This window comes from Bos taurus, chromosome 14, assembly GCF_002263795.3.
Source record: "Bos taurus isolate L1 Dominette 01449 registration number 42190680 breed Hereford chromosome 14, ARS-UCD2.0, whole genome shotgun sequence".
Lineage (NCBI taxonomy): Eukaryota > Metazoa > Chordata > Mammalia > Artiodactyla > Bovidae > Bos > Bos taurus.
The window spans coordinates 37,196,547-37,223,791 of record NC_037341.1 but is presented as its reverse complement, the minus strand read 5'-3'; the positions used below and the strand labels follow the sequence as shown (position 1 = coordinate 37,223,791).

The 27,245-nt window shown below is 38.2% G+C and overlaps 2 protein-coding genes across 5 annotated transcripts in view; one reads left to right on the top strand and one right to left on the bottom strand.

The window, feature by feature from the left end:
- The window catches only part of TMEM70 (transmembrane protein 70), a 14,578-nt gene extending 10,144 nt beyond the window's left edge, over positions 1-4,434 (bottom strand). The window contains exons 1-2 of the transcript XR_009497081.1: positions 3,392-4,434; positions 119-228 (exon numbers count right to left, since the gene is read on the bottom strand). The gene's annotated coding sequence lies outside the window, so the exon portion shown is untranslated. The remainder of the gene's footprint in view (positions 1-118; positions 229-3,391) is intronic.
- ELOC (elongin C) lies at positions 3,565-27,245 on the top strand. Of its 4 annotated transcripts, none has more exons than XM_005215528.5 (5): positions 3,878-3,949; positions 5,341-5,387; positions 14,655-14,708; positions 16,711-16,854; positions 22,846-27,243. In XM_005215528.5, the coding sequence occupies exons 3-5, from the start codon at positions 14,705-14,707 to the stop codon at positions 23,034-23,036; spliced, it is 339 nt and encodes a 112-aa protein (XP_005215585.1). In that variant the 5' UTR covers positions 3,878-3,949; positions 5,341-5,387; positions 14,655-14,704; the 3' UTR covers positions 23,037-27,243.

The window sequence follows — 27,245 nt, the reverse complement described above, 5'->3', positions numbered from 1 at the left end:
CCATCCTAGGGTTGGGAAGATCCCCTGGAGAAGGAAATGGCAACCCACTCCTGTATTCTTGACATGTCGTTTCCATGGCTTGGCTATTGTAACTTTATTTTCTTTATCTTCTGCTTACCTTTTAACGTCTCTTGACTCTCCTGGGGGGTCCAGTGGTTAAGACTCTGTGCTTCCAATGCAAGGACTGCCAGTTCTATCCCCAGTTGGGGAACTAAGATTCCAGATCACCTGAGACCAAAAAAAAAAAAAAAAAACCCAAAATATTCTTTAGTGTAGTGCATATTACAAACATCAATTAGCCATTCTTGTACTGATACATATTTAAACTTGCTGTTCACATAGTGTTTTTTAATAGTTTTAATAGCTTTAAAAAGATAAACTGAGGCACGCTAAAATTTGAGAGTTTATTTGAGCAAAACTTTATTCCAATCGTACATCAAACTTGAAACAGTCATGAGCACTCCACTGACAGGAGCTAGAAGATGATGCACATGCAAAGCAAGGAAATTTGATTGTTATAGCTTATGCTGTTGCATTATTTGAGAAAAATCTCATTGGATGTTTTTGATTGGTTGTTCCTACTTTTGAGGTATTCACAGGATTGAATATGGGGTTGCTCATTAATCTACCAAGACATCAGAGCCATCTCAGTCTAATGCCTCTTTGTATGATTACTTCAACAATATATTAAGAGAACCTGAATTTTTATCTTCTGTTAAGCTTAGTTTCTTCCTACAGAAACTGTGGGCAAATGGAAATACTACTTGGTCTGCTCAGAGTTTCTAAATAGCTGAAATGAGATCATATTCTGAAATTTTTGTGCTATAGAATTATATGAAACTATTATTCATGGTTAAAGATTTCCCAGTTCTAGTAGTTCAGAGATGTTTTTTAAATATATACTACTTGAGTGGGATTTTAGAATGATACTAAGGCTGTTTACAAAATAATCCTTGATTTCGCCATTCATACCATCTGAGAGGGTTTTAAGATGGAGGCTCATGGAAAAATTGAAAATGGGTATCCCTTGTAGAATGTATGGCCACCATTATTACATGTAATTTTTGTTGGGTTTTTAGCTGTCTTTCCTTCCCATCCACCACGCCTTTTCCCCTCCTTTAATTTAAGCTTAAGGACAGAATTGTGTGATGGAAAAAAGAAAAGAAAATTTTTGGTAAAGCCAGTATTTGATAAGAACCCTAAATACTTCTTTATAGTGGGTTGGAAGTTAAACCAGGAGAGTCTTTTAGCAAAAGAATTTGTCAGTAGATAATCAAGAACTTTTAAAATGTTCATATTCTAAAGAAACGGAAACATGGTCAAAGATTTCTACAGATCCTGAATACAGCATTACATAAAGTGACTTAAAAATGAAAATAAGGTCAATGTCCAACATTTAAGGAAGTACTTAAGTGACTCACGGTACATTTAGACAATGTAATTCTATAGACATTAAAAATGATGTTGTGGAGATTTGGGTTACAAAAGTGTGGGTTATTGAGGTTTGTTAAGTAGGAAAATAAATAGTATAAAGAACCATGTAAATACATGTAAATATAGTCTACGTAAAAGTATATTAAAACACCAAATGTATCTGCAATTTCTACATTTTTATAACCATGTATTATACATTTACTATATGTAAATAATAAATTATTATTTACATAATAAATAATGCCCTAAGTAAATTTTGCATTTTTAAAAAACAATCCTTGACTAGATTTTAGCCCTAAATCTGGCATTAGTTAGCCTCAGCATCCTCACCTGAAAAATTCTATCATTCTCTAGGCAACTAACAAAGGCAATGAGGAAAGGGAAGTTTTAAGGGGAGAAAACAACACTCCTGAAGTAAAGGAGGAAAAGTTCAGTCGAAAATGAGCCCACAGCCTCCTCTTCTTAGCCCATTGCCTCTCCTCTGAGCTGCTGCTGCTGCTGCTAAGTCGCTTCAATCGGGTCCGACTCTGTGTAACCCCATAGACAGCAGCCCACCAAGGCTCCCCCAACCCTGGGATTCTCCAGGCAAGAACACTGGAGTGGGTTGCCATTTCCTTCTCCAATGCATGAAAGTGAAAAATGAAAGTGAAGTCACTCAGTCGTGTCTGACTCTTAGCGACCCCATGGACTGCAGCCTACCAGGCTCCTCCATCCATGAGATTTTCCAGGCAAAAGTACTGGAGTGGGGTGCCATTTATAACCAAAAAACCTTAATTATTTTTGCAAAGGCTGGGAAAAATTAACCTCCAACAGTCTGTCCGGTATTGCTTTTGCAACACTTTTTAATCTGCCAAATGAAGTAAAAGTGTCTTTCAGGCAAAAGTCACTAATTAGGTCAACAAACTCTGGGTCGCCTGTGTTTTCCTTTTGTGGACATCATTACACAACAGTCCTAGTTGAGCAACTTGCAATGGTGAGAGTCTTGGCCCTACATTCTTTTCATGCTTCAGTCCGGTAAACAGAGGGCGAACTTTATTTAGCTGTTTCACTCTTCCTGGAAGGGTGCCTAAATTTCACCACAGGAAAGCAGATAAAGGCGGCTCTGACTTATGATAGTTCAATTTATAATTGACTTTATGATGGTGAAAAAGCTGTAAGATTCAGAAGAAACCGTACACAATTTGGAATCTTATTTAATCTTTTCCTGGGCTATATGCAGTATGAAAGATGCAGTATAATACTCTCTCCTCGGTTTTGAAGCTTCTAATCACTTACCCAATCAGGAGGGTAAACCACCTATATATTTACAATCATTCTGTTTTTAACTTTCAGTACAGTAATCAATAAACTACCTGAGATAATCAACACTCTATTGTAAAATAAGCTTTGTATTTGATGATCTCTGCCCAACTGCAGGTTGGATATAAGTAGGCTAAACTGTGTTGAATAGGTTACGTCTATCCAGTGCATTTTCCACTGATATTGTCAACTTCCCATGAGTTCTCAGGATAGAACCCCATCTTAAGTGGAGGTAAGATCTGTAAAAAGGATAGGCAGATGGGAGGAGTGGGGAGATGGTGCGCCGAGGAGACAGCGGGAGAGAGAGCAGAGGAAGGAGAGGCAGAGGGGGCGTGCAATGACAAAGATGGTGTCAGAAGTGGGTACTGGTGGCCGTAGTTTCTGTGAATGATTGCCTGGGGGGGAGACAGGCGACGGGGTGAAGGCCTCCGAGTGGGGGTGGGGGGCGTGGTTGCTTTCAGTAAACACTGAAAAGTACCGGGAAGAGAGGAAATGAGGCCAGCGATTTCGCGAGCTGCCGAGATGCTCTTCAATAAGCTCTGCAACTTTTCACAAAAGACAGAAAGTGCTTCATAAAGAGCACGGTCTTGTTAGCACAGAAACCGCACCCCCACTTTCCGACCTTTCTTCTGCGGACGTCTGCTACGTCTAGGCTTACCCGCAAAGGAGGGGTAGGGACAACCTCCAAAATTACCAGACTCTTTAAGACTCGGCCTAAGAAACTACAAGTTCCAGGTTGCAGCGCTGACTCCGCCTACCACGGCAGTACCCGCTAGAGAAACTACAAATCCCAGGATGCAATGGTGCCTCGGACCCCCGACCTCCTCCACTCCCAGCACCGCTTCAAGGATGAGGTCCCTTCGGAAATCAGATTAGGGTCGGCGCTGCATGCTGGGAATCAGAAGACCCAAAATAGGATTGGCTGAGACTTTTCCCGGCACCGCCGTCCTCGTAGGCTGGCCCGTGGAAGAAGGGAGGAGGGCGCTGCGCACTTCCTGTAGACGCCGGCAAGCAACGGCCTCGGAGCGTCTCCGCCTCACCAGGTACTAATCTCCCGCGCATAGAAGGCATCTGTGACCCAGCGGAAGTGATTCCTCTTGCTGCCCCGGAACCCACGGCGGCAGGCAGCTGGGGGTGGGGGGGCGGCCCTGGTGTAGGGGCTGTGGCGGTGCGCGGGGACCCGGTGCGGTGGCTGCGGTAGCTGCGGAGCTGACGAGTGAGTCTCGGGCTGGGGTGGGAACGGAGCTCTGGGCCCGCGTGGCGGACGGGGGAGGCTCGTACTGAGTGCTCTCGCCATCCCACTTCCCACCCCTTCCCATTTGGGCGGGGAAGGAACGGAAGCTTAACCTTGCCCTGCCGCTTCGGCTCCTGGTTTGGGGGAGGGGAGAGGAGGGCGGCGGGACGTTCCCTGGCGCCGCTCGGTGGGCTTGGAAAAGAGAGGAAGGAGGGGCGGCGGCTGGCGAGACTGGGCCTCTTCTGGGTTGAGCGTGAGGAGGGTGGAGTTAGGAACATGGCAGCCCTGTGGCTTTTCCTTTTTTGCTTTCCCCTGGTGCACTCAGGTTCGTCCTTTCCTTGGAGCCGGTCCCCACTCACAGAAGAGGGCCTTCGCTCTTTCCTGTAGCGGGACCCCGAGAACTTTACTTTCGGGGCAACTTGTTGGGTGATCTCTGCCCGACTTCGTGGTTTGGGTCTGTCGAGCATCTGCCGCCCAGTCTTATCTGATGGAGGCCTCCAGTGTCAAGTACGGTGGCCATTAAGTTTCTCCTGTGGACCTCTTTAGTTTATGGAGTTCGAGTTACTAGTGCGAGCATTTCTACTCTGCGTCGCCTTCAGTATAGAAAACAACCGAAATCCTTTAGAGTTTTAAAACCTTATTTTCAAACTACCAAATTTGCTTTTTCATCGCCAGGTAGTTTTCCTGTTTTGTTTAGTGGACTAAAATGAGACATCTCCGATCTCGTTTACATTGTAATTGTGGTATAATTCATGATGTTAAAACACCACTGTTCACACGTGGATTCATTCATTTCGGAGATACAATGGCAAAGAGACAACTATGGCCCCTGTCATCGTGGATATTAAGTGTTTATTGCCAGTGATGATTTTGGCCTCTTAATTTTTAAATGACTGTCCTTTTTTCCTTAAGTATGAGATCGACCTAATAACCAGTAACTACCATTCCAAGTTATATATATATAAATTTATTTCAAATGGAAGATGCTAGTTTCATTTCATTATAGTAATTCTGTAATATGATTAGGCAATAGTTTGTAGTCAGAAGTTAGAGTCAGTTCTATATATCAAGTTCTAAAGTATTTGTGTCCTATAAATTGCTTTTTTGGTTTTTTTTTTCTTTTTTAAATAAAAATGGCGCATTTATTGCTACAGAACGGTCATGTACATGACTTCATCGAATAACTACAGATGGGAAACAGGTAATGGCCTAGACCAAGCTGGGTTTGTCTTTGTCTTGAAGGAACTCCAGCACACAACCTGTTTCGACACTTCTACAAATCAGAAATACACTCAAAACATGAAAAAAATAGAGGCACTCAACCACACATTGAAAACAAGGTGTAACTGTTTATCTTTTTTTTCTTTTTGTAGATTTTTCAGTATTAGAAAATATCTGAAAAGTCTTTGTATTTACACTGGTATGTATTAATGCATTTTAGCTAATCCGTCCTAAATGTTTACTGTTCTATTATTAAATAAGATCAGAAAATCTCATCAGTGATTTCAAGCTTTGGTGATTAAGAAAACTACAGTGCCATTCACTCAAATATTTATTGAGCATCTTCATCTTCTATATGTTAGGCACTATACATGAAGCCTGCCCTCTTGGAGCTTGAGGAAAGAGACTGTACATTAAGTAAGCAAACATAGTTTCAGATGGCGATAAATGTAAAGAGAATATAACTAGATTTAGAGTTAGATTAAGTTAGGGTGACTAGGGTGAGAGTGTGTCATTTTGAAAGAGAAGTGCTCAAGGAAGACCTGCTTCTCTGAAGACTTAAGGTTTTGCCTGGAGACCAAAATAATGAAGAGCTGAAGGAAGAGTTTTTGAGAGAGCAGTAACTGCAAATGCATAGACCTTAAGAGAAATGAACTTGACCCATTACAGTACTTAGAAGGTCATTGTGGCTGGAGCGTAAGGAAGAGTGATGGGAGGTGAGAACAGAATGGTTAGCAAGCAGTAAATGAAATGGAACTTTATTGTCTTTGTTCTGTTTGTAATGAGAAGCCATTAGGGGATTTTGTATAGGGGAATGCTTTTGATGACTAACTGCTGAGTGGCAAACTGAGTTGGAGGAAAGTGGAGAAACCAGCTCCTAAGGCAGCTTGTAGTAGTTCAGTTGAGCTGTAGTTGAGCTGTAGTAGCTTGAACTAGAGATGTAGAGTTGGAAGTGAGAAGCGGTCTGATTCGGAGTATAATTTGAAGATGGAGCCAAATGGGTCTTACTAACCCCAGGACAAAAAATCTGGAAGAATCACCTTGTTTTGCCCAAACATCTGGGAGAACAGTAGCACCATCTCCTGGAATGAGGAAGACTGGGGAGGGTGCACTGGTTTCTAAGGGATAAAACAGGAGTTCTGTATAGAGTGTACTAAATTTGATAATTTTATACAGCTCAGAATATGTGCAGTAGTAGGCAATAGAATACCCCTACTGTTGCTCAGAGCGGAAGTCAGGCTCGGGAGATAATCCTGGAGTCGTGTTTTATTGGTGGTACTTAAAACTACAGACCAGAGGACATCAAGAGTATTAATGGAGAAGAAGCAGATGGCTGGGAAGGGAGCACTCTGGTTAGAGGAGCAGTGATGGGAACCGAAAGGCCAGGAGGGTGTGGCATCTGTAATACTAATGGAAGAAAAGAGGTTGGAGTCAACTATAAAAGAGTAATATGAAGATTAAAAATTGACCTAGTGACTGAGTAGTTGAAATCTGACAAGAGCACTTTGATTGGACTAGTAGTCTAAAAAGACTGATTATTGTGGGTTATGGAGAAGTGGGTGGTCTTGATGATGTTACAGCATTTGATGTGTTGATGGGAATAGGGGTGGAGCAAAGTTCTTGGATCACTGTGGTAGGAAGGATGATTTTTATGCAGCTTTTGAAACAGGAAAATGGACAGAGTATATGGTATATAGGTATGCAGGTAGGATGAAGGTGGAAAAGACAAGGCATTTGAAGTGATTTGTTCTGTTTTCTTGGTGACATAAGTGAAGTGGTTAGGGTAGGGAGGAGAGGAATGTGGGAGGTTTAAGAGCTGTAAATTTTCTGAGTAGGAAAGCCAGTTAATAGTTAGTTAAGGGGATTACTGTGATACCAAGTCCCTGTTTAAAATAGGTTTAAAATAGAGACCAGTCAAAATGGTTGTGACTTTTCTTTAGCCAGTTGAGCTTTTTTATTTGAGGCCTGAGCTAGGTGGAGAATTGGGTTTGGCCAGGATTGGGATTTTGGGTGGGTTAACTACATCAGAGGAGGGTCAGGGAGTTAAGTATAAAGACTGTGAGGTGTGTATGGTGCCAGTCCTCATGTTAACAATGGAGTGAAGCAAGCTCTGGCTTTCCTTTGTATTTGTTTTTTATTTTTAGTCCATCGTTGAAAGGTTTTTATAGTGCATAGAATGTATAATTGTTGTTTAGTCATTAAGCTGTGTCCCGCTTTTTGGGACCCTGTGGACTGGAGCCTGGCAGGCTCCTCTGTCCGTGGGATTTCCCAGGCAAGAAGACTGGAGTGGCTTGCCATTTCCTTCTCCAGGAGATCTTCCCAACCCAAGGATCGAACCCGTGTCTCCAGTATTGGCAGGCTGATTCTCTACCACTAAGCCACCAGGGAAGCCCTTTTGCTGTTGCGTTTTAGACTAAGACAAAGGAGTTTGGACATCATTGCCTGAGAGGGAGATTAGATTGGTTACAGGGTGTGGCAGACAGGACAGCCTCAGTGGAACACACAGCGCTCTGAAGCTCTTGAGTTCTGTGCTGTGTGGGAGCCACTCTGTTTAATAAAGATGAGAAATTGGGAATTATGGGCACTTGTAGAGGGAGGGTGAATTTCAGATGGGTTCAGTCATAAAATAGTAGAGCTGGAACGGACTTTAGACACAGTTTAGTCCAGTTTCCTCATTTGGGAGATGAAGAAACAGAAGTCTTATTACTTAAACCTATCTGAGTCTCAAGATAGAAAAAAAATGTTTTTTCTTTTTTTAATGTTTCAGCTGTGTTGGGTGGCCTGTGGGATCTTAGTTCCTCTATCAGGGATTGAACCCATGTCTTCTGCATTGGAAGCTCAGAGTCTTAACCACTGGACCACCAGGGAAGTCCCAGAATGAGCATTTTATATCATCCTGAGACATAAATTCAGCAACACTATAAGCATATTCTAGGCAAAATATTCTAATGTCTTTTTACAAACTAGAATTGTGTAACTTCTGTCAATTTGTATTAATGGCCAAAGCCTCTCTAATAACATTAGATAATTTTTGGTTAATGTAATTTACTTCATTTTTCAAATCAGTCATATTCTTACACATTATTGTTAAGAACAAATTATCAGGCTGACTGACCATTGTTTCCTTCAAAAGCAGCTTAGTTCCACATACTTGTTTCTTTTTAAAAAATCAGTTTTAAATTATAGTTTTCTAAATGACTAGAGATAACTAGTACTTTCAGACATGTATTTCAGTGCTCTTTAAAAAAAAAAATTGAAGTGTCATTGACCTACAATAATACATTAGTTTCAGATGTACAGCATGTGCTGTGCTTAGTCGCTTAGTTGTGTCCAGCTGTTTGTGACCCCATGGACCGTAGCCCACCAGGCTTCCCCAGGCAAGAATACTGTCCATGGGGCTCCTCCAGGCAAGAATAACTGCAGTGGGTTGCCATGCCCTCCTCCAAGGGATTTTCCCTACCCAGGGATCAAACCCAGGTCTCCCACGTTGCAGGCAGATTCTTTACTGTCTGAGCCACCAGGGATGAGTCAGTATTTCTATACATTACAAAATGATCACCACGATGATAAGTCTAGTGCCATCTGTTACTATACAAAGATGTTAAAATATTTGACTGTATTCCCGATGCTTTACGTTTTATCCACGTTTCATGACCGGAAGTTTCATGACTGGAAGTTTGTTACCTCTTTTTTTTTTTTTTTTTAATTGAAGGATAATTGCTTTACAGTATTTTGTTGGTTTCTGCCAAATATCGACATGAATCAGCCATAGGTATATGTATGTCCCCTCCCAAGTTTTGTGCCTCTTAATCTCCCTTGTCTGTTTGACTCATTCCTCCACCCAGTTCCTATGTGGCAACCACTGGTTTGTTCTGTGAGTCTGGTTCTGTTTTGTTATGTTTGTTCATTCATTTTGGTGTTTAGATTCCACATGTAAGTGAGATCATACAGTTTTTGTCTTTCACTCTCTGACTTATTTTACTTAGTGTGATATCCATCTTGTCACAGATGGCAAGATCTCATTCTTATGACTGAGTAATACTCTTTTGTATGAGTAATCTTGAATTGTGTATGTCCTGTCTTTATCATCTGTTGATGGGCACTTAAATTGCTTCCACATCTTGACTATTGTAAATAATGCTAAAATGAATGCAGGGGTGCATGCATTTTTTTGAATTAGCATTTTTGTTGACTTTAGAAAAAATCTGCAGAAGTGGAATTCTGGATCTATGGTAGTGCTATTTTTAATTTTTTGAGGAACTTCCATGCTGTTCTCCGTAGTGGCTGCATCAATTTACAGTCCTACCAATGCTGTGTAAGGGTTCCCTTTTCTCCACATCCTTGCCAGTGCTTGTTGTTATTCATTGTCAAAAATAAGGATAGCCATTCTGACAGGTCTCAAATGGTATCTTATTATGGTTTCAATTTGCATTTCCCTGGTGATTTTTGATGTTGAGCATCTTTTCATGTGTTGTTTGGCTGTCTGTGTGTCTTCGTTGGGAAAATGTCTATTCTGGTCCTCTTCCCATTTTTCAGTTGGGTTGGTTGGGGGTTTTTTATTTTGAGTCTCATGAATTCTTTAAATATTGGATTGGCCAAAAAGTTCATTCTGGTTTTTCCATAAGATGTTAGTGAACTTTTTTGTTGTTGTTCAGTCACTCAGTTGTGTCCTCCTCTCTTCGACCTCATGGACTGCAGCACATCAGGTTTCCTTGTCCTTCACTATCTCCCAGAATTTGCTCAAACTCATGTCTATTGAATTGATGATGCCATCCAGTCGTCTCATCCTCTGTCACCCTCTTCTCTTTCTGCCCCAGTCTTTCCCAGCATCCGAGTCTTTTCCAGTGAGTTGACTCTTCACGTCAGGTGGCCCAAGTATTGGAGCTTCAGCTTTGGCCAACCCCATATCTGGGGTGTTAACCCCTTATCAGACATACTGTTTACAAACTTCTCCCACTCAATAGGTGGCCTTTTAATTATGTTGACAGTTTCATTTGTTTTGCACAAGCTTTTTCTTTAATTTGCTGCAGTCCCATTTGTTTACTTCTGCTTTGTTTTCCTTGCCTAAGGAGACATATCCCCCAAAATACTGCTAAGACCAGTGTCAAGGAATGTACTGCCTATGTTTTCTTCTAGGAGCTTTATGATTCAGGTCTTACGTTTTAAGTATTTAATGCACTTTTGAGTTTATTTTTGTATATGGTGTGAGAAAGTTCAGTTTTGTTTCTTTTGCATATAAGCTGCCCAGTTTTCCCAACATCATTTATGGAAGAGGCTGTCTTTTTATCACTGAATATTTCTGCTGCTTTTAACATAGATGAATTGATCATGTAACTGTGGTCTCATTTCTGGGCTCTCTGTTCTGCCATTAGTCTGTGAGACTGTTTTTACATACTGTTGGGATTACTGTAGTTTGTAGTATAGAGAAAGAAATGGCAGCCCACTCCAGTATTCTTGCCTGAGGAAGCCCATGGACAGAGGAGCCTGACGGGCTCCAGTCCATGGGGTCGCAAAGAGTCAGACACAACTGAGCAACTAAGCATAGCATAGCATGCCTTCTGCATCGTACATGTAAGACTCCATTTATCGCTGAGTGGCTAAACAGCAGCACAGCAGCTTGTAGTGTAGTTTAACATTAGGGAATATGTCACCTCTGACTCTGTTCTTCTTTCTCAGAATTGTTTTGGCTATTCAGGGTCATTTTTATATATTTTCCTGCAGAAAACATGAGTTTAATAGGTAAGAAATCATTTATTTTTCATAAATGGCATAAAACTATACCTATCATTCTTACCTGCTTTTAAAAAAGTTAAGTTTATCTTAGTGGTATTTCCATGTTATTACATACATATATTTAACTTAATCCTTTTCACTGCCCCAGAATATTTTGTAAGTTTATACTATTTTTGTTTCATATTACCCATTTCCCCTCCTGTTCAAATCATGGTTCTTAGCAAGTTTGTTTTTTTTTTCTCTTTTTTTATTTTTTAACTTTACAATATTGTATTGGTTTTGCCATGTATCAGCATGAATCCAGCACAGGTATACACGTGTTCCCCATCCTGAACCCTCCTCCCTCCTCCCTCCCCACACCATCCCTCTGGGTCTTCCCAGTGCACCAGCCGCAAGCATCCAGTATCGTGCATCGAACCTGGACTGGCGCATCGAACCTGGACTGGCGACTCACTCGTTTCCCAAATCATCCCACCCTCTCCCTCTCCCACAGAGTCCAAAAGACTGTTCTATACATCAGTGTAATATTTTAGTTTTCATGTTTCCTTTGGAACCAAACATTTTTATAGGGGTCTGTGAGCTATTTGTATTTTTTTCTTCTGATATGTTTCTAGAGTTCAGTGGGTGTGTGTGTGTTTGTTTTAACATTTGGTTCTTTAATTGCTATTATATTCTTGTGAGTAATGCGTTAGACATCTACAGAGCTGTAGATTTGCAGCTGTTGCTCTCATCTACTTAGCTAATCCAAGCAAGTCAGCTGAAAAACTGTTAGAACTAGTAAGAGAGTTCGGTTAAGATGCTAGAATACAAGATCAACTTACTGAGTTTAAAAGGTTTTCTTTAAAACACCAGCAATAGCCTTTCAGAAAGTATAGTATAAGACAGATCTCATTCATAATGGGAACTGTAAAGTGCTAAAAGTAGACCTAACAAGAAATGTGTGATCACAAAATGGGGACTTGCCCAACTCTTTAGCAAAAGCATATTTATCACACTATTGTAATTAAAACAGTGGGAATATTGGTCAGGTATAAACAAGATTGATGGAACAGAATACAGTCTAGAAATCCGTGTAATATAGTGTATGATACAGCGTATGATAGTAATATAGTAGTAATATAGTGTATGTAGTAATATAGTGCATGACAAAGGTAACATTTCAAATAAGGGATGGGCTGTTAAAAGATCTTTTTGGTGTTCAGTGACACTAGGCTGAAAACTGGCTTCAGTACAGGCCTTAGGCTCACCAGAATTTCTGTTTTTTTACCAAAACATTAAAAAAAAATGCTAAAAGTAATTTTATATATGACTCTCTAAAACACAATGACATCAAGCCTTTGTTCATGTCTTCCACTGTTCATGTCTTCCACTGTTTAATCTCTTCCTTTTACCTACCTAATTCCTATTTTGAAACTTGCTCAGTTACAGAGTAAATGTTCACACTGAGCTTTTGTAACCCCAAACTTAGATTTATATAGGTTATCTGTGGGTTAAGTCCAAATTTAATCATTTCAATTATTTTAACTTCTTAGGTATCAGAGTCTACTCTTGTTGATGTTGATTTACTCTTTGTTAGTCATGGGGAGCTCCCTTTCCCACTCAGCCATTAACCCTTGTATAAATTATGGAATTTATTTACTATATTAAGAAGTCCATAGAAAAACTGTTGCTACCCAGAAGGCTTCTGAGGTGTGACTTTTCATGGTTGCTTAGCTACTGCTAGTTAAATAAACATCCTAAACCTTTTACTCTGGAGATTTTTTAAAGAAAAGTTAGCACTTGAAATTCTACCTTTTCTAGCATTTTTTCCTTTTGTGTGTGTGTGTGTGTGTTTTTTAGGATGAGTACAAAGCAGTATGAACAGAAGAAAGTAATAATGACTGAAAAATTCTTTAAATTGCTTACTATTATTACCATAAAATGAACAGAAGAAACTAATAATGACTGAAAACTTCTTTAAATAGCTTACTGTTATTACCGTAATGACATAGTACTGGAGAAGGCAGTGGCACCCCACTCCAGTACTCTTGCCTGGAAAATCCCATGGACGGAGGAGCCTGGTAGGCTGCAGTCCATGGGGTCAAGAGTCAGACATGACTGAGCAACTTCACTTTCCCTTTTCACTTTCATGCATTGGAGAAGGAAATGGCAACCCACTCCAGTGTTCTTGCCTGGAGAATCCCAGGGACAGGGGAGCCTGGTGGGCTACCATCTTTGGGGTCGCACAGAGTCGGACACGACTGAAGTGACTTAGCAGTAGCAGACATAGTACTGGTTTTAAATTTTAAATAACTTATCTAAGGATTTATATCGGCACCTCTCAGCAGTAGTCGAAAAGAAGTTTTAATAGGAGCCGAAATTTATTACCATGGCTTTATGGAATAATGGAAGGGAATGTGGGCTCTAAAGCAAACCTATCTAGGTTTAAATTCTCATGTTGCCACTTAAGCTGTGGAAGCCTTGAGCAAGTAGAGCAGCCTCTTAGTGTTTGCTAGTCTCTACAATGGTAATGACAGTTTCCCTGTGGAAGTATTGTTTTAAAATAAGATAACGTATGCAAGGCATTTAGTGCAGTGTTTATACTCATTAGACCCTCAACTTGGTAATAATGTTATATTGCCTGCTTTAGACATAGCCCCTTAAATATCTCCCTCCATTCTTGGAGAGGGTTCTAGACTAACATTTAATTTTTACTCCTACTTTGTCACTACCTGGAACGAATCATTCAGCCTCGCTGTACGTCAATGGTATCATTTTTTTAAGGTGAGGGATTACATAGGTTTAGGGCTTCCCTGGTGGCTCAGATGATAAAGAATCTGCTTGCAATGCAGGAGCCCCAGGTTTGATCCCTGGATTGGGAAGATACCCTGGAGAAGGGAATGGCTATCCACTCCAGTATTCTTGCTGGGAGAATTCCATGGACAGAGTAGCCTGGAAGGCTACAGTCCATGGGGTTGCTAAGAGTCAGACACAACTGAACAACTAACACTTTACCTTGACATAGGTTTATTGGTCAGAAATTTCTTAGAGAACAGGGTAATTAGAATATGCTGTTTTCCTGGCAATGACATAAAAATAATGGGACAAATAAAATCTTCTTTGAAGAAATGCTGTTAAAATACAAATTGCTGAAAATATGAGCTCTTTTCCTTTAGCAGTTATTTCTTTTGTAAAATTTAAGATTTCTCAAGAATTAATTTTAAACTCCTTCACTGTTAAATCTCAGAACTTTGGTAGCCTCTGTGCAGAATGGATGGAACATGTATTATAGATGTGCACGCTTACCTAAGAAGAGAGCAGGCCTTATCTTTTTTATTCTCATGAAAGTCACATCCTTGGGTTGATCATGTTGTCATTCATTTAGCAAATACTTGCTTTGGTGTCTACCAGTGTCTAGCAGATATAATATACAAAGATGATTAAAGCCAAGAGTCTCTTTCAAGTTCAGTTCAGCTCCTAATGAACAACATCTGTATGTTTAAACTGTTGTCAGAATAGTTACCTTAAAAGAGTAGGAGACAAATCTGTATTTAGAATTCCCTGTCCTGCAGGTGATCATCTTCTCAGATGTTCAGAAACTTGATACTCTTCCCTATTGTGGTGACTGGGAAATTTACCTAGCTGAGAGAGACCGAGTCCTTGCACTTGTAACACGAAATGATGTATTAAATAATAATGGGCGAAAACATGTTATTCTGGCATTGATCTCAATATAGCATTGTTATATTTTCAGGAAACTACTAAAGTTCCTGTGGACGCAAAGTAGAATTTCATAAGAACATAATGGGTAAGTTATATAAAAGTAATTTTGTCATTCAATTAGTTGAAGCTTTCTTCTCAAAGATAGACCTTCAGAGTCGGTGAATGCAAGTAAGAAAATAGAGTGGATTGAAAATTAGTTGTTCGTATCAACAGCTGTGTTTACTATATATTTCTGAAAGCCAGATCAGTAACATTATTGTGCCAGATTTAATTTGTGATTGCTAGTGAGTAATTGTTACTTAAGAAATTAGAAATTCTCCTAACGACATTGAAAATGGTTTTGTTTCCAAAAAAAAAAAAACCCAAAACCACTAAACGTATAAATTTAAATACTTGATAATTATTTTTATTTTTGTTCTTAGAGGTTGGCAAAAACTGCTAAAAATCTGTATGCTTGAATAGTCGAAGATTTAGAAGTTACTTGCATTTTTGAGTCCCCCAGCTTTTTACTATGAAAAATTGTAAGAATAATACACTGTGGCCTTTACCAGTTAATGTTTTGTCATATTTGCTTTTCCTGTGTGTGTGTGTTTATATACCCACATATACATACAAAAACACACATAAGCCTTTTTGCCTGTATTATTTATTTAGTTGTACATGTAATACTCAAGGAGCCTCCCATTTGGTTCAGTGGTAAAGAATCTGCCTGCCGATGCAGGAGCTACAGGAGACTCTGGTTCGATTCCTGGGTTGGGAAGATCCTCTGGAGTAGGAGATGACAAACCTCTGTAGTATCCTTGCCTGGAGAATTTCATGGACAAAGGAGCCTAGTGGGCTGCAGTCGATGGGGTCACAGAGTTGGCCACAACTGAACATGCAGCACATAAAACTCCATACTAAATCCTTAAGCATACATCTCCTAATTTGGTCCATATTCAAAATTTCAGTTTCTTCAATAGTGTTCTTCACAGTTTTTAAATCAAGGATCCAGTCAAGGATTACTTACTGTATTTATTTATCTCTTTGTCTCCTTTAAATAATTTCCTACTTTAGAGATTGGGTGAAGAGTGAAGTCTTTCCTGGCACATTTAAGTTTAGATTTGTCTGAATGGTTCCTCCCAATTATATTCAGATTAAACAATTTTGGCAGTGGTAGAACATAAGTAATTTTGATCTTTATTAATCTCAGTTTTAGGAATTTGTATTAACAGATGAATGAGTAAATGTATGTTTGTAATTAAACAGTGCTTCAGCTTCTGTACTTCTCACTAAGGCTTCCTGAGTTTTTAGAATAAGCCTTAAGATGTTTTCTTTCAAATATTGGTAATCATAAAAATTAAATTTCTGTCAAAATTATGTATGTGAGAAAAGATTGTAAACAGATGTATAAAAGTACATACTCCCTCAAAAAATTATATTGCACAAACTCCTCTGGCTAAAGCCAGCATGGTGGTAGTGGAGGTAGCTGCTAGCTACCTCACCTGTGCTTTGAATTTTTAAAAATACTTGCCTATATTCATTACTTCAGTATTCATGCAATAATTTAAACTGAGCAGTAAAATGTTTTGATCATTTTTTAAGTAAAGAAAGCCCTAATTTTGAGAATATGGGCTTGTCAGAAGTTGCACTCACATGGCCTACAAACATCTATTCCAAAACACCGTATGCATTTTATTTTTAAAATGAGTATTTCAAGTGACAGGTTTAAAGTTTTACTATTTGAATGTTTTCTTTTAGTCTTAAATTCGAATGTGCTGCTATGTTCACAAATTGTTACTATTCCCTTGAAAACACTGGTACATTTTCATCTAAAGTAAATATACTTGGGAGTTCCTTGATGGGCCAGTGGTTAGGACTCAGCACTTTTCACTGCCATGGCCCAGGTACAATCCCTGGTTGGGGAACTGAGATCCCACAAACTGTGTGGCCAAAATATTTAGAGACTAGTTATACAAGAAGTTAAAAACTTTAAAATCTCGGGAAATGGTCCAGGTCTGAACTATTCAAATACTAACTTTGGTAAACCTGTTTGTTTTTAATCCATTTTGTGAGTCAGAAATCATTTTACTACTTCCTTACTTTAGATGGAGAAGAGAAAACCTATGGTGGCTGTGAGGGCCCTGATGCCATGTATGTCAAATTGATATCTTCAGATGGTCATGAGTTTATTGTAAAGAGAGAACATGCGCTAACATCAGGAACAATAAAAGCCATGTTGAGTGGCCCAGGTAGGTACATTTCTTTATTTCCTCTTAATATACTGTATCTTCACTTTCAGTGTTTGATGAGTGTGATTTAAGTTGAATTAAATAGCTCATAACATTAAAAGAGAGAACAGTTCTAACATTAAAAGTTAGAACAATAACTGTTCTAACATTAATTATTGCATGGTTATGTTGCATTCTCTGGTGGCTCAGATGATAAAGCATCTGCCTGCACTGCAGAAGACCTGGGTTCGATCCTTGGGTGGGGAGGATCCCCTGGAGAAGGGAATGGCAACCCACTCCAGTATTCTTGCCTAGAGAATTCCATGGACAGAGGAGTCTGGCGGGCTACAGTCCATGGGGTCGCAAAGAGTCGGGCATGATTGAGCAGCTAACACTTTCTCTACGTTGCATTGGGGGGAAAATGGCATCTGCTATTTCCTGTTTTCAGTCATTTACTGCAGTTTTATTAAGACCAAATTGTTTATTTTGTAACAGGAAGGATCATTTTCCCTATGTTAGTTTTCCATGGTGAGTTCACCATAGAAGGACTGTGGTGATATGTGCTCCTGGTTACATGTGAAGTTTATTTAAGTTACTGCCTCCCAAATACCTATTCTTTTTTTTTTTTTCCCCAAATATCTATTCTTAACATTTTACCTCAAGAAAGTTTTTCTTGAGGATTGGAATTTCTGGAGCATACAGTAATTCTATGCTTAACTCTGAGGAAATGCTGAACTGTTTGCACTGTGGCTGAACTATTTTACATTCCTACCAGCGGTGTTTGAGGGTTCTACTTTATCCACATCCTCTCTGACATTGGTTATTTTCTATTTTTCTGATTCTAGCCATCTTAGTGAGTGTGAAGTGGTATCTCTTTACATTGTCGTTTGGATTAGCAATTCCCTAATGACTAACAATGTTAAACATACCTTTATGTGCTTTTTGGTCATTTGTATATCTTCTTTTGAGAAACATCTGTTCAATTCTGTTGCCCATTTTTTAATTGACTTGTGTTTGTGAGTTGTTAAGGGTTCTCTATAAATTCTGGGGGGCTTCCCTGGTAGTTTAGCTGGTAAAGAAATCAGCCTGCAATGCCAGAGAACCCAGTTCGATTCCTGAGTCAGGAAGATCCCCTGGAAAAGGGATGGGCTACCCACTCCAGTATTCTTGGGCTTCCCTGGTGGCTCACCTGGCAAAGAATGTGCCTGCAATGCCGGAGACCCCTGGGTTGGGTTCGATCCCTGAGTTGGGAAGATCCCCTGGAGGATGGCTTGGCAACCTACTTCAGTATTCTTGCCTGGAGAAACCCCATGGACAGAGGAGCCTGGTGAGCTACAGTCTGTGGGATCGCGAAGAGTTGGACACAACTGAGCATCTAAACACAGCACATAAATTCTGGTCACTAGACCCTTACCAGATACATAATTTGCAAATATTTTCTGTATTCTGTAGGCCGTGTTTTTTCTTGATAGTATCTTTTTCTGAGAGGATTGCTGCATTGGATCTTCACTGCAGCACATGGAATCTTCGTTGCGACATGGCAGATCTTTTGTTGTAGCACAAACTCTCTAGTTGTGGCATGTGGACTTAGTAGACTCAGCAGTTGTAGTGCCTGGGCTTCAGTGCTCCACAGGCATGTGAGATCTTAGTTCCCCAGTCAGGAAATGAACCTTCATCCCCTGCATTGCAAGGCGGATTCTTTTTTTTTCTTTTTAAACTTTTAAAATCTGTATTGGGGGATAGCCAGTTAACAAACAATGTTGTGATCATTTCAGGTGAACAGCAAAGGAACTCAGTCATACGTTTGCATGTATACATTCTCCCCCAAACTTCCTTCTCATCCAAGTTGGCAAGGCAGAGTCTTACCCATTGGACCACCAGGACAGTCCTTTGATAGTGTCTTCTGATGTACTAAACCTTTTTTATTGTGATGAAGTCCGGTTTATTTTCTCTCGTTGTTTGTGATTTATGAGTCCTGTCTAAATATCCATTGCCAAATTCAGTGTCATGAAGATTTACCCTTATGTTTTCTTATGAGCTCTGTAGTTTAACCTCTAACATTTAGGTCCTTGATATTATTAATTTTTTATATAGTATGAATCAGCTTCATTCATGCTTGTGGGCATCCCATTACTGTTTGTTGAAGAGACCATACTTGACTCCATTGAATGGTCTTGGCATCCTTGTTGATATCGGTTGACTGTAAGTGTGTAGGTTCATTTCTGGACTCTCAATTCTTTCCTGTTGGTATATGTATCTATCCTTATACCAGTATAGCACTGTTTTGATTTCTGCAGCTTTGTAGTAAGTTTTGAAATTAGGAAGTGTTAAGCCCCTTTTTCTTTTTCAAAATTGTTTTGGCTATTTGGGATCCTTTGCAATCCCTTTTTTATATTTTTTACTATGGAAATTTTAAAACATAACCCAGATGTGGAGAAAATAGCATAACATACCTTACTGTACCCATCAACCAGCTTCAGTAGTTATCAGTATTTTGCCAATCTCGTTTCATCTATTCTGACTTTTTTTTTAAGAGTATTTCAAGCAAACTCCTGACATAATGCCATTTCACTTGCAGAAATCTATGATTGTTCCCCTGCAAAACTCTTTTTTTTCTTTCCTTGTCTTACTAGAGACAGGTTATTTGTATACTGTCGACATCCAGATTAGACTTAAGTCATGTTTCATCTTGAAAACTCAAAATTAGATCTCTGGAGGCTTGATTAAAATCCAGTTCATCTCTCTAACAAGAGTACTTTATAGGTAGAAGTCTTGTATTCCTGTTGTATTGTGTCTTTTAGCAATGCCAAGACTGGTTAGTGGGTTCCAGAGTTATCAAGCTGATTGGTCCATGAGCAGTTCCCCAGTCAGTCTTTCATATAATAGTTTTAGCATTCACTGGGGCTATTGCTGAAATTTACTTCATTCAGAATTATAAAACAGGGATTTTCTAATTCTGTCGTTTCTTCTACATTTATTACTTAGAATTCTCCAATAAAGAACTCTTTGGTTACCCTGAAATACAATCTGTACAGGGGGGAAAAACGGATAAACACTTAATTTTTTTTTCCCTTGTAATTTTTCAGAGTAGCAAATTGGTTCTCCAGCATCTTCCAATAGTAAAGAATGTTTGTTTTGTTTGCATGTATGCATATATATTGGATATTTTTCAGTCCTGTGCAGTCATTTTCACTGATGTTCAGATTGCTCCATTTGCTCCATTTTTACGCCACAGGGGGCACATCAAGTTGGCTTCTGCGTCCTTGTGACATGGCTTTATTAGTCTTGGATATCCACTGCTTTCTGTAATAACAACAGTTCTCAGGTTCATTTTGTACATTATTTCTCAATCCTGAAAGCAACTTTTTCTAGAGAGCCCTGATTTTTTTGTTTTTGGTTGGTTGGGTTTTTTTTTTAAGTGGAAAATGGTACTTAGAGACCCCACTGTGGGTGCTAGCGGCACTTGTTGCTCCCGAGTTGCATGGCTTTAGACTTTTCTACGAGACAGAACGACGATGTATTTGAGGGGGGAAATTCATGAATGCCAACAAAATCTTAGTTAAAACTTAAGATTAGAGAATTTTGGCTTATTTTGTAGGCCTGATCTCCTTTAACTTAAAACCAATTTTCACGTTTACGTGAAAAGGAATGTAATGCTGATACATGCACCTTCAAAACATTATACTGAGTGAAAGAAGCCAGACACGAAAGATCAAATGTTGTATAATTCCATTTGTATGAAGTATCCAGAATAGATGATTTCGTAGAGACGGAAAGTGAATTGGTGTTTTCCAGAGACTGGGGGTGGAGGGTGGGAAATAATTGCTTAAAGGGTGTGTGCATGTGTGCTCACTTGCTCAGTCGTGTCCTACTCTTTGTACCCCGTAGATCATAGCCCAGCAGGCTCCTCTGTCCATGGGATTTTTCAGGCAAGAATACTGGAGTGGATTGCCATTCCTACACAAGGGATCTTCCCAACCCAGGGATTGAACCTGGGTCTCCCACACTGGCTGGAGAATTTACTGCCACCTGGGAAGCCCTGCTTAAAGGGTACAAGGTTTTATCTGGGGTGACAAAAATGTTTTGGAACCAGATAAGAGTGGTTGGCTGCTCAGCACTGTGAATCTACTCTGAATTACACATCTTAGATGGGGACTTTTATGTTATGTGCATTTCACCTCAAAAAAAAGCACTAATGTGATCTGGTGTCAAAGGCTTAACAACTGCCTATTGGTAATATTTCATGCATATGTCCAAGCAAGAGAGTTGTAGTTATTGGGAAAGAAAAGCTAACTTCATTGCTGTGAATTATTTGTTGGCTCCTTCTCTCCTTTTTCCTCAGCCTACCCCTAACCAATAGACGTTAATAGAAAACTTTTAAAATGCTCTCTTCTCAGAAAGTACATTTTCCTGTCTTTTTTTATTCAGTGCACAGTGCTAATGCTAGACGGTCAAGAAAATATTTTATCCCAATAATAAAGGGTAAATTATCTTAAGTTTGTATAGCTAAAGAAATTTTTAGAGATCACTAAAAATAATTTATGAACTGTTATTAAAGAGAAATATAATGGCTTATGAGATCTCATTAACATGGTCATGTTTTTAAAAACTAAAGAGGAAAACAGTGGATTTACTTCCTTGAAAAGATTTTTTTAAATTAGTGTTTCACTTATTGTTTATATTTACATGGCAACATAGCACAGAGCTCCTGATTATCCATAAATACTCGATTCCCTAGACTTGTGGTCCCCAACTTTTTTGGCACCAGGGACCAGTTTTGTGAAAGACAATTTTTCCACAGACTTGGGGGCTGGGGTGGGGGAGTGGTTTGGGTATGATTTGTGTATTACATTTAATGTGCTCTTTATTTCTATTATTATTGCATCAGTTCCCCCTCAGATCATCAGGCATCAGGTCCTGGAAGTTGGGGACTCTTGACCTAGACTAAATCTTAATAGTATTTTTTTATGTTTCTGCTCAGAAATCAGAGCTAGCTACTTCATTTGATGCAAGTTGGGTTTATCCTTTTTGCACTGTATTAGTCTGCCATAACAAAATATCAGTGACTGGATGATTTAAACAGAAATTTAGTTTCTCACAGTTCCAAAGGATGGGAATAAAGATTTGGTAGGGTTGGTTTCTTCTGGGGCCTCCCTCCTTGCCTTGTAGACAGCTGTCTTCTCCCTGTCTTCACATTGTTGTCTAACCTCTGTGTGTCTGCAACCTAACCTTCCGTTCTGATAAGTGAAAGTCCCTCAGTCGTGTCTGACTCTTTGCGACCCCATGGACTGTAGCTTGCCAAACGCCTCTGTCCATGGAATTCTCCAGGCAAGAATACTGGAGTGGGTAGCCATTCCCTTCTCCAGGGGATCTTCCCAACCCAGGGATTGAACCCAGGTCTCCCGAATTGCAGGTGGATTCTTTGGGCTATAAGTATATATTTTACTTTATAAGATAGTGTCAGACTGTTTTCCAAAGAGGTTTATACTGTTTTACATTCTATCTGGCAATGTCTATAGAGTTTAAGTTTCTTGCCATATTTTATTTTGGGGAATTTTAATTTACTTTATCTCTTTCTCCATATGTGTACGTGTGCATGCACAGTCATCTCTGACTCTTTGCAACCCCACGGAATGTAGCCTGCCAGGCTGTCCTGTCCATAGTGTTTTCCAGGCAAGAATACCAGAGTGGGTTGCCATTTCTTACTCCATTCTCCAAATGACTGGAAGTTTCTTGGTTTGTTTTACTGGATTAGCACTTTGATGATAAAGTTAAGAATTTTCAAACAGCCAAAATTCTCTTTGCAGATGAACAAGGTGGAAGTCTAAAGTCAAAACATGACATGAAAAGTTCTGATAAGGATACCAATTAAGTTGGTCCAGGGCCTTAAATACTTGTCTCCAAATATAGTCCCATTTGGAAGTATTGGGAGTTAGGAATTTTGGAGGAACATAGAAATTTGGAGGAAAACACAGTTCAGCCCATATATCACAAATTCCTTTTCTTTTCCAGGTCAGTTTGCGGAGAATGAAACTAATGAAGTCAATTTTAGAGAGATCCCTTCACATGTGCTATCGAAAGTATGCATGTATTTTACCTACAAGGTTCGCTACACTAACAGCTCCACGGAGATTCCTGAATTCCCAATTGCACCTGAAATTGCACTGGAACTGCTGATGGCTGCGAACTTCCTAGATTGTTAAATAAAGTAAATTATAATGATAAACTGTTAACTCTTTTTCAGTATTTAATACCTGTAGTTCAGTTAGTAATTTTTTCATATATAGCATGTTGCCTGTGTGCAGTTGAACTTTAAAGTTCATTGCAAAGCAGATTATCTTCTGTTCTTTTGCATAGCAATCAGAGTTGAAGTTTGTTTGCTACATCAACGAATTAAGGACATTTTCACAAATTGAGAAATAAACAAATATACCAATTCGTAGGTGGTTTTGCCTTATCCTTTGGATGTGATTTTTTTTAATTAGAGAAGTGATGATAAAGTAAATGCTGAAATTTAGGCATAAATTGAACACGTTCTACAGGTAAATAATGGGGCTACATATTTTTATGTTTTTAGTGTTTTTTTTAAAAAACCTATTCTGATCTTATAGCTGTCATTAGCATTACTAGAGTTATGCAATTGCATATAATTGCATTATAAACATGTTTATAACTTAGCCAAAATACTGATTTTTATAACTGTCAAAGACATGAGAGTTGAAATTTCTTATGTGTCTTTTGATAAACTGCAGTATTGTTTTAAGTGTATCTTGTCTTTTTGTTTATTGCTACAATTAAAAAACTTTATTTAAAATCAGTTTGGAAGAGTACTAGGTACAGCTTTTGGAGCAGGGACTTTTTGAACCATAGCCACATGGTCAACAAGTAAATTACACGTGCATTTGGTTTCATGTACATTGTGCATTTCGGCCAATCCAAAGTACTGTACTTTCACTGACTATAAAGTTTCCTTTACAATATTCATTCTTAAATAGTCCCTTGTAGGTACACTTCTCATTATTTAAATATGCTTTAAAAGACTCCTGAACTTCATCTAGATCCTAAGAACAAGACTTCTCTGAACTATTTTAGTCTTCCTCCACTCGGCTGAAATGTTATAAAATACTGAAACCTGAAGACATGCAGTGCAGATCTTATAATGCACTTTGATAAGGTTTATCATCTTCTTTTAACGCATTTCCCAGTAGACAGGATGTCATAATCTGGGTCTTCTGCTGAAGTCAAACTTAGAAGAGAGGCCTTTCAGCTTCTATACTAAGACAAAACTTTTTTAAGAACTATAAGAGGGTCTCTGCTTAGTCATGGGAAAAGCAGCACTAGAGTTGGATTTACTATAGTCTTTATCTTAGTAGCAAAACAAAGCTGTCACTACAGGGTCTATAAATTAAAACCTTTAGCTTCTTTGAGACTGGTTTAATATGGACCAGTTTTTCTGGAACTTGCAAAGACCACAAACAACCAAGATCTATAAAAGTAATTTTTCCACTTAGAAGACCTAACATTGTACTTTCCAGCTTATTGAAAGCAGTTAAATATAAATGTTAATTGCATATATTTTAGTAACTTCTTAAGACATACTGGTACATATTTTAGTATAGAAGATTATCAAGTACAAGAATTATATTCTGCTACTTGGTGACAAATAATGCCAATTATAAACCTAAGTGATGATCTTAAAGGTCAAGGTAATAGCTAGAATAAAGTTTAACTTTGACCCACTTTAGTAGGTTACTTTGTATGTTAGATCCAGAAGTAACCTCAAATTTAAAATATTGAAAAAGAACTGAAAGATTAGGAAAACTGTGTATCTTGTGGCAAATGACACTTGCATGTTAATAAAGATTATTGACTGAAAGGTTTAATGAACACTTGGTGTTTGATCTTTTTAGCCTTAATTTTCTGTTTTTCTGAGGATGTATGAAACTATTTGCTTCAGTACATCTGTCACATGACTGAATAGTAGGAATTTTTATTTGGTTAAATTTAACAGATGATTTTATATAGTATTGAAACCTTAATGGTTTTCTAACCTTGGTAATTAGTTTACTTTTCGAATTATGTGCAAATCCCCGATGTTTTTTTCTGCACAGAGAATAGCACCACAAAATCCTCTTGTTTTATTCAGTTAGTATTTCATTTTGTATTGTCTAGATTATTTATGCTTTTAGATTGCTTATCTTTCTTACAATTATTATTGGCAGATAACAGTCTCCTCTTGAAGACCTGTTAATATTGAGAGATACAGTTTACTATAAGCGGTAAATTTAGCTCTTGTTAAAATAGACGTTTAGAGACATCATGCTATGTATGGAGCTGTCATCTTAGCTCTGAATCATGTTGCTGAATTTATTATTCTTTCAAAATAGTACAGATATTCTGAGAAATACTGTAAAATTGCTGTTAAAGATTGAAGAGTGTTTAACCCTCATAATTCCTACCTATGTAGAGGAAAATTCGTACAAATTAACAAAGCTGGGATATATTTAGACTTCGCAGTGCTAAGTTGAGCCTCTATTTAGTTTTATCTAATTTTGGTAAAACATAAGATCTGGAAATCAATAGATACCATCAATTTTATATAGTGTTTTACTTGCAATTTTAAATCTGGTTTAATTCCAGGCCAGTCATTTGTGCTAAGATTTTGTATTCCTATTAGATTAAACTCTTAAGTATGATACCCAGTGGTTTGTTGGTTTAAACAAATTATGGGTCTAAAAGATTCTGGTAGATCATAGCACCAAACTAAGAGTTAAAAAGTCGAATGTCTTGTGCTGATAAGCCATGTGATCTTGAGCAAGTGACTGGGTCTTAATTTCACATCTAGGAAATTAGGAGACCACACATCGATAAGGTTATGTTGGCCACATTTTTTAATGAACAAACAAGATTGTGTTTGTTGATGTTGCTTAAATCTAAAATTGTAACATTACAGAAGATCAGAAGAATTAGAAAAAAGCTTTCTTGCTGCATTTTCTAAGTAGCAGTCTATAAATTTCAATTTTTGCTGCTTTTGATTAGGCATTAAATATTACACATCAGTACTAAATAAGTTACCTAGATTAATTTAGAATCCTTGTTTTCTATTGCCTGCTATATAAAGAAAATTCCATTTTAGCTATGGTCATCATTAACTTTGTGATACAAAGGGAAATTTATATGCTGTTCCCCTAACAGTAATATGCAATGCCAGGTCAATCCAAAATTCAGTTTTCATTTATGCTCAAGTTTATTAATTTATCCTGAATTAGTTACATAATTTTTTTACTTGCGCCATGTTTCTTTAGCTGAAAACAAGACCGTTTCAAAATGCCTTGTAGAATACTCCATTTCCTTTCTCATTTCCTCCCCCTGCACACACACATTTTTTTTAATTTGGAAAATTTTTAAGTTGCTTTGAGGTAGAACTTCCTGGTCTTAATGTAGGACACAACTGTATCAGTATTTGGAGTTTTCCCCTTTCTAGATGCTTACATCATTTTTAATACAAAAGTGTTACATTTATCTAGATATATATATGCTAAGACCTTTATTTGTGACAGCATCTGTTGCTTCATTATTTACAGAAGTATGCATAAGATGATAGGTTGTGATAAGAAAAATTCAAATTTCATGACTTTTTAACCAGAATTGTCTAAAATTTTTCCGTTTGAACCTTTTATATCATGAAGTAAAGCTTGTGATAAAATCTGTCTATGCATACCAACTGGCCCAGGTCCAGTGTTATGATTTTTTTTTTAATACATCAGAATTTTAACTAGGCATATAAAATCTTGATGCAAATGTACAAATGTATTTTTCTTTTGAATTAGTATATACTGTATCATTTCTGCTCTTGAAAACTTCAAGAGTCTGTGCATCCATCTCAAGTATAATTTTGAATTGTAAAATACATTTTCTTCAGACCATTAAAGACCATTTTTGTCTTTCCATAATTTTATACAGCTGTTTTTGAAAATGCATGTTTCTTTCTTTTCCTATAGCCACCATTTGAATCAGCCAATATATTCCTTTTTGATTTTTGTTTTAGTGAGGATTAGTTAGGTTAGTCCAAGGTTACAGGCTAATTTACAGTGCGATTCTAGACCCAGATCATAGTTCAAATTAGAACAAACATGGTGCTTAGATTCTAGAAACATCCTATGAATGCTACGTTCAGAAAAGTCATGTTAAGAGTATTGAAATAATATACAGAATATTGAAATGGTGGAATTAGGATAGGGAGTTAATGCATGCGATGCATTAAAATAATAAATGCTTATAATAAATGCTTTTTAAGGTATATGACATTTCTATCCAAATGAACATCATCCTTCACTTAGTAGGGCTATTGTTGCTCAAAAATGTTTCTGGAACTGACTTCAGAGCTTATAATAAATGTTCTTTTGAATAGC